Below are 13,159 nucleotides of genomic sequence, written 5' to 3'. Positions count from 1 at the left end.
TCAACCAAATTGGACTTAATCACAAAATGGGACAATAGTGGAAACAGTTGCATACATGATCCATGACCTCTGTGTATCAGAGTCTTGTATGGCTCCGTTTTGTTTGCCCCCTAACATCATTGACTGAGACAAGTACTAACATACAATATCACATAGCCAATTTGACATTAATGCTCTTTATCCAAATGCTAAAGTTTAAATGTTTAGCAGAAAAGTAGTATGTACTGGTTCTCCTTATCTTTTCTTTAGAACTCATTCAGGTGCTTCCCATTGCACAGTTTTCTTCTTTCAGAATTCATTTACTGTTAGGCTACGGCCCTCAAATCGGCATCCGTTTACCCATTTTAACCCTGTTACGTGGAAAGAACTGCACAACACAAAGGAAACAGTTCTTAGCTTCAATCCAGAAAATGCTTTGTCTAATAATGAACATCCAACGCTTTGCTTCTAACAAGTTAACAGATATGAAAAAGATTCTTCAATACTAACAAATGTGTATAAGACAGTTGGAAGCTACAAATTATAATGGGCGTGATTGTACAACAACCAGTCAACAAAAACTTCTCTATACTATAAATTTATGAACTATCCAGAAATGAATTTCAGGAATCCAACAAAGAGACAAAATTCCTTAGGCGTAACCAGTTGACAACCATAATGTGATGCATGAAAGAATCTGAAGCATATTGCACATATAACTTTTAATGTTACTAGAGAAGATACATATACAAAATAGTGACATACAGATGACACAGATGATTGGCGAAAGATTCCACCAATGATAGGTAACTTCCTCAGAAAAACAGCAACGGTGGGCCAAAAACCACTGCATTACATAGTATGCCTTATTAGCCAACACTGTTTATTCTTGGCGAGACACAAGGATGCAAGAAAAAGGGTTACCTGAACAGCACAAAAAGACCGCAGGTCTCCCAAATCATGCCTAGCACAGGCCATCCCAGCATAATAAGCACGAAACCAACAGCAAAGGAGGCAGAACCCTATCAGATAATTAAAGCTTTGGCATATGAAAATGGAGATTGCAAAGGAAAAAAAAGGTAATAGCAAAGACATAGATGAAGCAGGACATAGCATAGTGGGTCCGTGAACTTGGAACCTTCAAATTTTGTCGTTTCATGAAAATTTGCAAGGTAGACATCAGTCCAATGGTTAAGGTCACCCCAGACAGAAGGAGGATCTGATCACACAAAAAGTTCCATCAAAGATGATACGAAGTACAAACAAACATATTAAAGGGCTCAAGCACAAAGCATTAGAGGATGAACAACAAAACAGTTGTCATATTGACAATAAAGAAAATCTTACATTCCCAATGGCAACGAAACTCCTCTCAAAGAAGAGAAACACTCCAAGCAGAGTAAAAATTACACCAAATCCAGTCAATCCAAGCCCAATCTCTGTCACATGTCAGAGAAAGTAAGAACTTGAGACAACAAATAAGGCAACATTATCACAGCATATTAAACCAACCACGAAACCACCATAAGCTTCAGTTTTGCTTCAGAACAGTGAGGAGGTTGTTTAAAAATATGGTTTGTAAAACCATATTCAAGAAAAGATAGAAGACTTCTCTTCGAAATTGATAGTGATTTAGCACAGTACAATATATATGTTAATTTCTTGATAAGTTTCCACAATAGAATATGACGATAGAGCACCACATGATCCTACGTCTTTATCGCCTTTAATCAATGTCAGTTTTTGACAATTATGCTTTACTCTTGGGAGATAACTTCTAACCTAGCATATACAAGGAAAGAAATTTATAAAATTAGTTCAAATTGTACATTCCACAAATGAAAATTTTGATAAGTTTACGTGGTGAACTAAAGAACTGATAGAACTTTATACTTCACTTTTTGTTTTCTACAACGTCATTTACTACTTTTTCTTGGATCAAAGTACATCATCAGTAATACCATGCTATAGCTTTCTGGAGCCATTTTACAATCGCAGATGAGATTGAAGGTTTTGATTTCCCATGGTTGAGGAACTGTGTATTTGGAACAAGCATGTCAAAATCACTAGGAACATAAACTTTTTTACAGGAGTCCTGAAAAACATATGCCATTCAACTTTCAAATATCCAGGAAAGAGCCAGCTAATTCTCTTGGTGTTCTGCAGCAAAACTGAATGACTAGAGAGCGATAAATATACCTTCGTGTAAGTTCAAAATCAAATGAATAAAAGAAGCAAGATCAAATAAAACGTACTGGAGTTTATCTTAAAACTAGCAAATTTTAAGATAGAAACTGAATTCACTATGTAAGAAATAGACGTTATGTTTGCTGCTGATGAGTGAAATTGCTATTAGACAGAGACTGACTACTGGCAATCTTGAGGGTACTTCCAAAAATTGTTCAAACTCACCTTTAAGGCATCCTATTCCCCGTTTTGGCTTTCTTTTGGAATCGTCTTCATCTAAAGAAGATTTTCTTCCTTGTTCTTTCCTCCTCCTGTGATCTTGACCTTCTAAGTGATTTCCGAAATCTCCCATTATGACTATTACCCAACAGAAAATAAGAGCTTTAGTTTCGGCCCATTGGGATGGGGGTTGGAAAAAAGAGAGATCATATAATATTTCTGAAGAAAGTCATCTTAAATCTGACTAAATATTACTACCTACATACATACTATGATGCTGAAATTTAATAAGATAATTAAACAAACACAAATAATTACACCAAAATCTCGAATACAACTTAAGTTTTCTGCCTGGAGAAATCGAAGTAAAATAATTGATCTGCAAAACAACATTGTATTAACAGCTCATGCAAAATGAAGAAAGAAATAAAAAGAAACCCATCAAGTTCAAGCCTGCACCGACCAGTATCATGGTGAATTTGTAAAGCAGTAACAAACTAAAAGTGCGTCGATAATGAGATTCGATATCATAGAGCTGCCATAACAGACATAACAGAACCAGGCAACCAGCGGTTGATTTTTTCATACATCACATGGTGCAGACAAAGAAAAGCAAAGACGGACTGTATCAATTCTAAACTATAAGCAGACAAGTTTGTACAGAATTCTTTGATTAAGACGATAGACTAGAAAATAATAACAACTAATGATCTATATACATAGATAATCTAAAACTTCTAATATGTATAAAAACAAAAATGATACACTTTATGTGAATCAGAACACTCCATGTGGTACTTTGACCATATGGAAGAACTATTTCAAAAGCATCATTTCTGGATTTACAGAAATTAAGAGAAGTCAAAGATAACGAGGATAGAAAGGCGGAGTATGTACTCACTCTTAACATCACTTTCTTCAAATGAAACCATCCTGTTAACCAGAACTTGAAACTTCAACTACCAAATAACCTGACAATAAAAACACAAATATATACATGATGGAGCAGACGGTTGCATCAGTACTCATCTCTTCAGTGGCATCGTAATTTTTGCAAACTCAAAACAAACATAATTAAGCAGCATAAATACTCAATACTGCACCGAATCACTTCCACAAACAAATACTCCTACTCACTGCTAGATAGATCATATATGCAAAAGACTGATACGATTTTAAAGTTCAAAACCTAAAATAATTGAAATATAAGGAGAAACGAAATTACAGGCTCAACAGCCATTGCTATTGCTGCTAATCTTTGAACTAACAATATTGCAAATGCAATAAAGTTCATAAAATTTCTTATATCTAACGCTGTCAATCATTCAAGTAGATGCGAGTAAGAGAATTGTCGTATTTCAGCAACAGCGTGATCATACAAACCACATTATCAATCCGAATAACCGAAAAATGAGTCAGACGCTAGAAAAAAGCACAAAATCTCTACAACCAACGAAGTAGTAAATTGACAAAAAAATCACGAGAATTTGAAGCTTATCTTACGAGAATTGACAAATTTCACCGAAATACCAGTACGCACAAGTAATGTTTGTATCTAAACATCAATAATCATCGAATAGGCCGTGAATGTGTGAATGTTTATACGATATGCGTACGCTTGTGAAGTGCAAAATGGATATACAGAGAGGGGAAGAAGAGCATGGAGAGTTTACCTGTATGTCAGAGAGGAAGAGCTTCAACAGAAAGGCGCGGTTGGCATTTCTGTTTTCAATTAGCTACTATATATGAAGCCTATCCGACGTGGATATAGGTTTATTTTCCATTAATGCATTTGAAATGATTGGATCGTATAAATATGTGTTTTACCCTAAAAACGAATTGAGTTAAATTTTTACGTAGTTCTAAGGTATGTGGTATAACTTGACACAAATGGTAAGAATGAATAGAAATATCAAGAATTGACTATAGAGAATGAAAAATAAACAAAGTTGGGAAGAGAATAATTTACAGATTAGGCAAGATAAATCAATTTATCAAGCTAAAAAAGGGTAACTCTTCAATATATGAGTGTATGATATCTCAATTATAATGTATGGAAAAACTTGGTCCTTTCAGAAATAATAATCATCCTCTTTATAGTGGAGGAATCCTACTTTAGATATAATTAAAAATATATAGTGGGAGACCCATGATAAATCAGTTTTTCCATAATTCGTGTCGGGATTCTCTCCTCTAGTGGGATTGCAACTGCTCTTGTCTATGAGCTCGATATTGATTCGAGCTTGGTATTGACTCGAGCTCTCGATCTTGACTCGAGTTCGATTCTCACCCGGCTCCTTATATTGATTCAGGGTCAGTGTTGGTCGGTTTCTGCCTCATAAGCTCGATAACTTCACTTTGCATCATAGTTCGATTTGGATTCGAGCTCGACATTGATCGGTTCCTAGGGCTCGAAGCTTGGTGACTTGACTTCGGACCTCAACCTGAATATGAAGATGCTTCTCCAATCTAATGCGTTACTATTTCGACCAGTTCGTAAGAAGGACTAACCGATTTTTACCGTATACAGATAGTCCCCTCGTTTCTCGGGAAGGATGTAGCGAGAAACGACATGATTTCTCGACTGCTCGATCAGAAATAAGCTGGCGTTTACAATGGGATCGATCATGAAGCACGTGATAGCTGTCCTGTCGGATTAGTTTTTCAAGGCATTTAATGCGTGTCAGACGATGGTCGGCCATTATCGAAATTGAACCGCCATTGGTATACCTATAAATAACCCCCTTTTTCACTTTTGATCACTTTTACATCTTCAAACTCTAAATTTTCTAACTTCTTTCTCACTCTTTCTGAATTCACTCGCAAAATTATGTGATTCTTCTGTGCAAAATCTTTCTTCAAAAACACCGCTTCTCTGTTACTTCCTTCTTTTTTCAATCTTTAAATCCAGAAATGGCGAAAACATCAAATACCATTCCTTAAAAATAAAAAAAGCCTCTTCTTCACAATTTGCCGCCGGCAAAACACCGGTGGAGCCACGACCTGAGGAGTGCGTTCCTGGGGCGTGTGTTCTTACCTCCGATTTTAAGGTCAATAAAGGCTCGTTGGTTCCCGGCCGATGTGATCCAGTATCGAGGTATATGTGTTCGATAACCGAGAGGCACCTCGAACAACTAAAAAAAGATTGCAATTGGGAGAACAAAGAAATAGCAATCCCGTCTTCTGAAGAAGATATCACCACTTATGTGAAAGGGTTTTTAAGTGTGTATACTTACCCTTTCACATTAGGTCCACTCGATCCCGTTATTATTGATTTCTGCCGCCAATACCAAATAACCCTAGGCCAGATCTATCCATCTTTTTGGCGGATCATCATTTTGATCCGTTATTTCGTGAACAAAATCGAGGGGATGCCTTTCACCCTCGATCATCTCATCCGATTGTACTGCCCTCACCTCTTTCGAGGTAGATTAATAAAACTTCAGCGTCGGGCTACCAAAGTTCTGTTCTCGAGTATAAATGAGGACAAGGATCGAGGTTGGATGGGCAGGTTCGTTCGAATAAAGACTTCAAGCCTGATTCCGACTGAAAAGATGCCTTTTTTCGAGGAGTGGAACATGAAGCGTAAGTGTAATTCTGTCGTTATCTTCTGCTATTTTTCCTCTTAATTCCTTTTCTTACCGACATCCCCCTTCTTGTGATGCAACATTTTCCTGGATGCCCGGTGCAGTCCCCGATATCAAGAACTGGGTTCGGGATCTATCTTCCACCCCCACATACGCCGAGAGTTTGTGGCGTGATTTATCCAAGGGCCGATGGGAGGCCAAAAATCATGGTGAGCCTCTTTCTTGTATCTTTGGTAGTTCGAAGGAGATGCTTTCTATATGCTTAAATTAATTTTCCTGTATGTAGATATGGGCAAAGATGCAGTTTTGAGGCCCTCATCCATTGAGGAAGAGGCTTCGGTCTCTGATCCAAAGCCGGTGAAAGATAATAAGAGAAAAAGGGCCTCTGCTTCCGAAGACCCAAAACCGAAGGCGAGGAAGAATACCATCCCTTTAACCATGGAATCAGTTCTGCATCTAAGGGATGAAGACGAGGAAGAAGAAGAAAATGATGGGTCCGTGTTGGTGGCCCGAACGAAGAAAACCATCGATTCCCCTAAGGCAGTTGCGTCGATGATGATTTATAAAGTTCCGCCTCGGACTGAGGAGATATCCGAGGAAGGTTCGGGCAGAGTCCCCAAACCGTTAGAGATCGAGGATGCTTCCTACCAAAGTCAACAATCGGTGGGTATATCAAAAGAGACCGATTCTGAAGCTCTCCGAACTTAGGAGAACTCCCCAAGCGATTCACTTGGGGCAATAGTAATCGGGGACTCGCCCAATCTCCATGCTTTTTTCGAAGGGGCGATTCGGGATGCCCAAGCTTTGGGGGCCCATGAGATAAACTGATCACATGAAGGGGAGGACCCCTTCTGTGATTTGTTTACTGGTGTTGAGGATGTTGTTGGCACTAGTGATGCATCAGATCTTTTCCTCAGAGTGCAGCAGGCTTTGAATCGGGTAAGCCTTAACTTACTTCGTTGCTAATGCCTTTACATTTGTTTTTCTTTTCTAACTTCGTTTCTTCTTTCTTTGCAGGTCGCAACAGTTCATCGAGAAGCATGTTCTCGGTCTCGATTCGAACTACGTAGATATGAGGCCGACCTTCAACGGGTCACGGAGGAGAGGAACACCCTTAAACTCCTCTTAGGGCAGAGGGGAGAGTAAATCAAAGACCTCCGAGCTGAGTTGGCCAAGGCTCACCAAGATCAGACCAATCTGTCCGAGTAGGTAATGATATTTTTAAAAGGCTATGGGCTTGATACTGGAACGATGGCTAATATTTTGGTCTCACAGCTGCAGCAGAAAATTGAGATAATCGGGAAACTCCGTGAGGAGGTCGATGTGGTAAAAGCGGAGTCTTTGATGTGGAAAGAAGGTATGGAACGCTTTGCTGTAGAGAAAGAGGCTGCTTGGGCCCAATTATCATCGACCGAAAACCAACTTCAAAGTATGAAGGAAAAAAACTCGGTTCAAGCAAGAAGAATAGAGGAACTCGAGGCTCGGTTGGCCTCTGAACTTGCCAAGGCCGAATCTGACGCCGAAAAGGCAAAGGCTGATGCGGATACATTTGTGGCCATCTATCGGGCTAATGCTGAAGCTGCTCAGTTACAACAAGAAAGAGAGGCAGCCGAGACCGCCAACACTCGAGCACATTGGGTTGCTAAACTTGCTAAGTGCCGATCTCGGAGGGAGACCCTCGATGAGATCCATGCTCGAGGTTTCGACCTTACTGAAAAGATAAAAAGGGCTAAAGAGCTTGAAGCCGATGATGAAGCCTTGACTTTTGATGATGACGATGATGGGTCTGAGAGCGGGGAGGAGCCCGATGGAGAAGAGACCGCCCCCGGAGATGACCAAGAAACTTAGCCCTTAGTTTTTTGTTTTTTTTTAGTGTCGTGTTCGGACATTGTAAATATTCTTGTATATATAAAGATCTTTTCTTTTCTTGATTCGCCTCTGTTTTATTCTCTGCCTTGAGAAGATTTTGTTTTATCCATGCCTTATGAAGGTTTTCATAAGGTTTTAGGCAATTTGATCGAATTTGGATCTTGTAGCCTTCATAACCGAGTGAGTGCTTGCTCAAAATTCGAAATAAGGTAGCCCATAGGCTTAGTAATCGATTTAAGTGATTGTTTGAACCTAAAGTAATGTAACCCGTAGACTTAATGGTCGAGTAAGAGTTTTGCTCGAACTCGAAATAAGAGTAGCCTGTAGGCTTAGTAGTCGAGTGAGTGATTCGAACTCGAAGTAATGTAGCCTGTGGGCTTAATGGTCAAGTGAGAGTTTGCTCGAACTCGAAATAAGAGTAGCCCGTAGGCTTAGTAGTCGAGTGAGTGATTCGAACTCGAAATAATGTAGCCCGCACGCTTAATGGTCGAGTGAGAGTTTGCTCGAACTCAAAATAAGAGTAGTCTGTAGGCTTAGTAGTCGAGTGAGTGATTCAAACTCGAAGTAATGTAGCCCGTAGGCTTAATGGTCGAGTTAGAGTTTGCTCGAACTCGAAATAAGAGTAGCCCATAGGCTTAGTCGAGTTAGTGCTTGCTCGAACTCGAAGTGATATAGCCCGTAGGCTTATTAGTCGAGTGAGTGATTCGAACTCGAAGTAATGTAGCCCGTAGGCTTAATAGTCGAGTGAGAGTTTGCTCAAACTCGAAATAAGAGTAGCCCGTAGGCTTAGAAGTCGAGTGAGTGATTCGAACTCGAAATAATATAGCCCGTAGGCTTAATGGTCGAGTGAGAGTTTGCTCGAACTCGAACTCAAAGTATTATAGCCCGTAGGCTTTATGGTGTAAGTTTTTTCAAAACTCCTTCAGTAGTGGTCAGCCCTTAAGCCTATTTGAATCATGAAGCAGAACGAAAATTTTCAAAATATCAGTTATCGGTAAATAAGTCGTTATACATATGTTCGTATTTTGTGCCAGGGCTTTTTTCAAAATTCCTTCGGTAGTGGTCGTCCCTTAAGCCTATTTGAATCATGAAGCAGAACGAAAGTGTTCAAAATATGAGTTATCGATAAAGAGGTCGTTATATATATGTTCGTATTTTGTGCCAGGGCTCGAGCAAAACTATGCGGGCATGGTTCGATTTGACCATTTGGCCCATAAACTTTTTCCCTATCGAGACCCTGTTTGATATGACTTTGGTACGAAATAACTTTCTTGTATCGAACTCGATTTATTCGATTGTAAAACCCCCCAGTATTCGAGGTTGATTGTAAAGAAGCCTTGGATACTATTAAAATGTCCTCAGGTAGCACATAGTTGTTGTCTCGTTAAAAACCTTGCCGGAAAAATCCGGTTGGGATAAAAACCGATATAAGGGAAAAAGAGTGCAACACGTACTTTAAAACCTGAGGTCTCGATGTTTTTGGCTAAACTCCTGCAATGAGTTAGTATCAAATATATATATAGACGAAAGAAGGGAGAAAATCATACCTTAACAATAATATCGTTTGAGGTGTGACACGTTCCTATTGCTTGGTAGTTGTTCGCCGTTATAATACCGAGTTTGTAGGATCCTTTACTGACGTTTTTGAGTACTTGGTACGGTCCTTCCCAGTTCGAACCCAGTTTTCCTTCGTTGGGATTTCGGGTGATGAGGGTGACTTTCCTTAGCACTAAGTCCCCGATTTTAAAATGGCAAAGCTTGGTTCTTCGATTATAGTATCTTTCGATCCGCTGCTTTTGGGCGGCTAATCGGACGAGAGTGGCTTCTCATTTTTCATCCAATAATTCGAGGCTAGTATTCATAGCCCCGTGATTTGACTCTTCTATTATATATCGAAACCTGGCACTGGGTTCTCCGACTTCGACTGGAATCAAGGCTTCGGAACTATATACTAAGGAGAATGGGGTTGCCCCCGTACTGGACTTTGATGTTGTTCGATATGCCCAAAGAACTTCGGGTAGGATGTCTCTCCATTTCCCCTTAGCGTCGTTCAAACTTTTCTTTAGATTTTGAATGATAGTTTTGTTCGTCGATTCGGCCTGTCCGTTCCCATTAGGGTGATACAGTGTTGATAATATCCTTTTTATCTTATAGTCTTCGAGAAATTTTGTTACTTTGCTGCCGATAAATTATTTCCCATTGTCACACACTATTTCGGCGGGTATCCCAAATCGGCATACGATATGATCCCAGATGAAGTCTATAACCTCTTTCTCTCTAACTTTTTCGAACGCCTGTGCTTCAACCCATTTAGAGAAATAGTCAATTATAAATAAGATGAACTTATCTTTACCTGGGGCCGATGGCAGAGGGCCGACGATATCCATTCCCTATTTCATGAACGACCATGGGGATAAGACTGAGTGAAGTTGCTCTCCGGGCTGATGGATCATCGATGCAAACCTTTGACATTTGTCACATTTTCGAACAAACTCCTTTGCATCTTTGTCCATATCGATCCAATAATATCCTACTCTGATTATTTTTTGGACTAATGAATCGGTACCTGAATGATTTCCACAAGTACCCTCTTGAATCTCACGTAGGACGTAATCGGTGTCCCCTGGTCCTAAGCATACTGCCAGTGGTCCATCGAATGTCCTTCGGTATAATGTTCCGTCTGCAGTCAATATGAACCGAGCAGCTTTGGTTCGTAGGGCCATAGAATTTATAGGGTCCGATGGGATATTTCCGTTCCTCAAGTATTCAATATACTTATTCCTCCAATCCCAGGTTAAGCTTGTAGAGTTTATCTCGGTGTGACCTTCCTCGATCACGGATCTCGAGAGTTGAACGAAAGTCCCCAAGCTGATCTCATCTTCCCCTACCGATGATCCCAAATTTACAAGTGCATCGGCCTCACTGTTTTGTTCTCGAGTTACATGCTGTAAGATCCATTCTTTGAAACAGTGCAAAGTTACCTGCAGTTTGTCCAAATACCTTTGCATTCTATCTTCTCGAACTTCGAAGGTTTTGTTTACTTGATTTACCACCAGCAAAGAATCACACTTGGCTTCAATGATTTCTACTCCCAAGCTTTTATCTAGTTCGAGACCTGCAATCATGGCCTCATACCCGGCCTCGTTATTAGTCAACCTAGTAGTTTTGATAGATTGTTTAATAGTTTTACCCGTGGGCGGCTTTAAAATGATGCCTAACCCGAACCCCTTCACGTTCGAAGCCCCGTCCGTGAAAAGGGTCCATACCCCCGACGATGTACCCGATTTCAATAAGAGTTCTTTTTCAACTTCGGGTACGAGGGTCGACATGAAATCAGCCACAAAGTCCGCTAAAATTTGAGACTTGATGGTCGTACGGGGTTGATATTCGATATCGTACCCACTGAGTTCGACGGCCCATTTGGCCAATCGGCCTGATAGTTCGGGCTTGTGCAAAATATTACGAAGCGGGTAAGTGGTTAATACGCATATGGGGTGACATTGAAAGTATGGTCTTAACTTTCTAGAGGCACTTATTAGTGTGAGTGCCAATTTTTCTAGGTGTGGATATCTAGTTTCTGCTTCTCCTAAGGTTCGACTTACATAATAAACGAAAAATTGCGTACCTTGCTCTTCTCGAACTAGGACACCACTTACCGCGATTTCCGATACTGCCAAATACAAGCAAAGTTTTTCGTCTGTTTTTGGAGTATGAAGCAGTGGTGGGCTCGATAGATAACGCTTTAATTCCTCTAATGCCTGTTGGAATTCCGGGGTCCAAGAGAAATCGTTCTTCTTTTTGAGTAGAGAGAAAAATCTGTGACTTCGATCTGACGACCTTGAAATGAATCGGCCTAAGGCAGCAATCTATCATGTTAGCCTCTGCACGGCTTTTACACTGTCCACAATGGCGATGTCTTCGATGGCCTTAATTTTATCGGGGTTAATCTCGATCCCCTGATTTGATACCATGAAGTCGAGCAACTTGCCCGAACCGACCCCGAAAAGCACATTTCTCTGGGTTGAGCTTCATGTTGTATTTCCTTAAAATCTCGAATGTTTCCTGAAAATTAGCCAAATGGTCCTCTGCGTGCAGAGACTTAACTAGCATGTCATCAATATAAACCTCTATTGATTTACCTATCTGTTCCTCGAATATTTTATTTACTAGGCGTTGGTAAGTAGCTCCTGCATTTTTCAGCCCGAAGGGCATCACATTATAATAATATGTTCCATACTTGGTGACAAATAAAGTCTTTTCCTGGTCTTCCAGGTTCATTTGGATTTGATTATACCCAGAATAGGCATCGATAAATGTAAGTACATCGTGGCCGACCGTGACATCGATCGTGCGATGGCTATTGGGCAGTGGAAAAGAATCTTTAGGGCATGCCTTGTTTAAATCCTTATAATCTACACACATTCTAAGTTTGTTCCCTTTTTTAGGGACTACAACTACATTGGCTAACCATTCAGGATATTTTACCTCCCGAATGGACCCTATTTTGAAAAGTTTAGTTACCTCGTCCTTTATGAATGCGTGCTTTACCTCGGACTGGGGTCTTCTTTTTTGCTTCACCAGTTTGAACCTAGGGTCCAGGCTTAGCCAATGTGTCGTTATATCCGGTGGGATCCTTGTTATATCTAAACGGGACCTAGCAAAATAATCTATGTTATCAATAAAAAATTGAATAAGCCTTTTTCCTGAGTTCAAGGGTTAATGCTGTTCCCAGGTATACCTTTCTTTCGGGCAAATGCTTGATTAGGATGACTTGTTCCAATTCTTCAATCGTTGATTGGGTAGCGTCGGAATCATCGGGAATCACGAAGGATCGGGGGATCCTTTGATCATCATCTTCATCGATCTTCTGATTTTCTGGTTGGGTTAGAGCTAATGTCTGTGATTGCTATTTGGCATCTCGTTCCCCTTTTGAGCCAGATCCCTTTATTAACGAAGGTGAGGATATCAGATTCGCTTCCTCGACGACAAACATTTCTCTTGCGGCCGGTTGTTCTCCGTACACTATTTTGACTCCCCTCGATGTTGGGAATTTAAGAACCTGGTGTAGGGTCGAAGGTACAACTCTCATGTTGTGGATCCATGGCCTTCCAAAAAGGGCGTTGTACCTCATGTCGCCTTCGATTACGTGAAACTTTATTTCCTGGATAGTCCCGACCACGTTTATTGGCAGAATTATCTTGCCTTTGGTGGTTTCACATGCCATATTGAATTCGTTCAGAACCAGGGTTACAGGTATGACCTGGTCCTGTAGACCGAGCTGTTCTACAACTTTCGATTTAATAATGTTGGCCGAGCTA

General features: G+C 40.3%; 1 protein-coding gene across 1 annotated transcript; it reads right to left on the bottom strand.

Moving 5' to 3' along the window:
* LOC104098998 (vesicle transport protein GOT1-like) lies at positions 1-4,187 on the bottom strand. The gene is made up of 8 exons (XM_009605859.4): positions 4,059-4,187; positions 3,287-3,356; positions 2,392-2,523; positions 1,327-1,418; positions 1,118-1,198; positions 904-1,001; positions 745-826; positions 1-367 (listed from the first exon to the last, which is right to left on the bottom strand). The coding sequence occupies exons 2-8, from the start codon at positions 3,315-3,317 to the stop codon at positions 320-322; spliced, it is 564 nt and encodes a 187-aa protein (XP_009604154.1). The 5' UTR covers positions 3,318-3,356; positions 4,059-4,187; the 3' UTR covers positions 1-319.
* Between the last annotated feature and the right edge of the window lie 8,972 nt (positions 4,188-13,159).

Source organism: Nicotiana tomentosiformis, chromosome 1 (genome assembly GCF_000390325.3).
Source record: "Nicotiana tomentosiformis chromosome 1, ASM39032v3, whole genome shotgun sequence".
NCBI classification, from domain to species: Eukaryota; Viridiplantae; Streptophyta; class Magnoliopsida; order Solanales; family Solanaceae; genus Nicotiana; species Nicotiana tomentosiformis.
Note: the sequence above shows the minus strand (reverse complement) of the source record. Positions and strands in the feature narration are given on the sequence as shown.

What these genes read in the sequence shown, in the direction of transcription:
- LOC104098998 (XM_009605859.4), bottom strand. Translation starts at nt 3,317, where the DNA reads ATGGTTTCATTTGAAGAAAGTGATGTTAAGA. An exon ending in GGGAATAGGATGCCTTAAAG is followed by an intron (nt 1,419 to 2,391) that starts GTGAGTTTGAAC and finishes GACATGTGACAG; the next exon opens with AGATTGGGCTTGGATTGACT. An exon ending in GCCAATCATCTGTGTCATCT is followed by an intron (nt 368 to 744) that starts GTATGTCACTAT and finishes TGTGTTGTGCAG; the next exon opens with TTCTTTCCACGTAACAGGGT.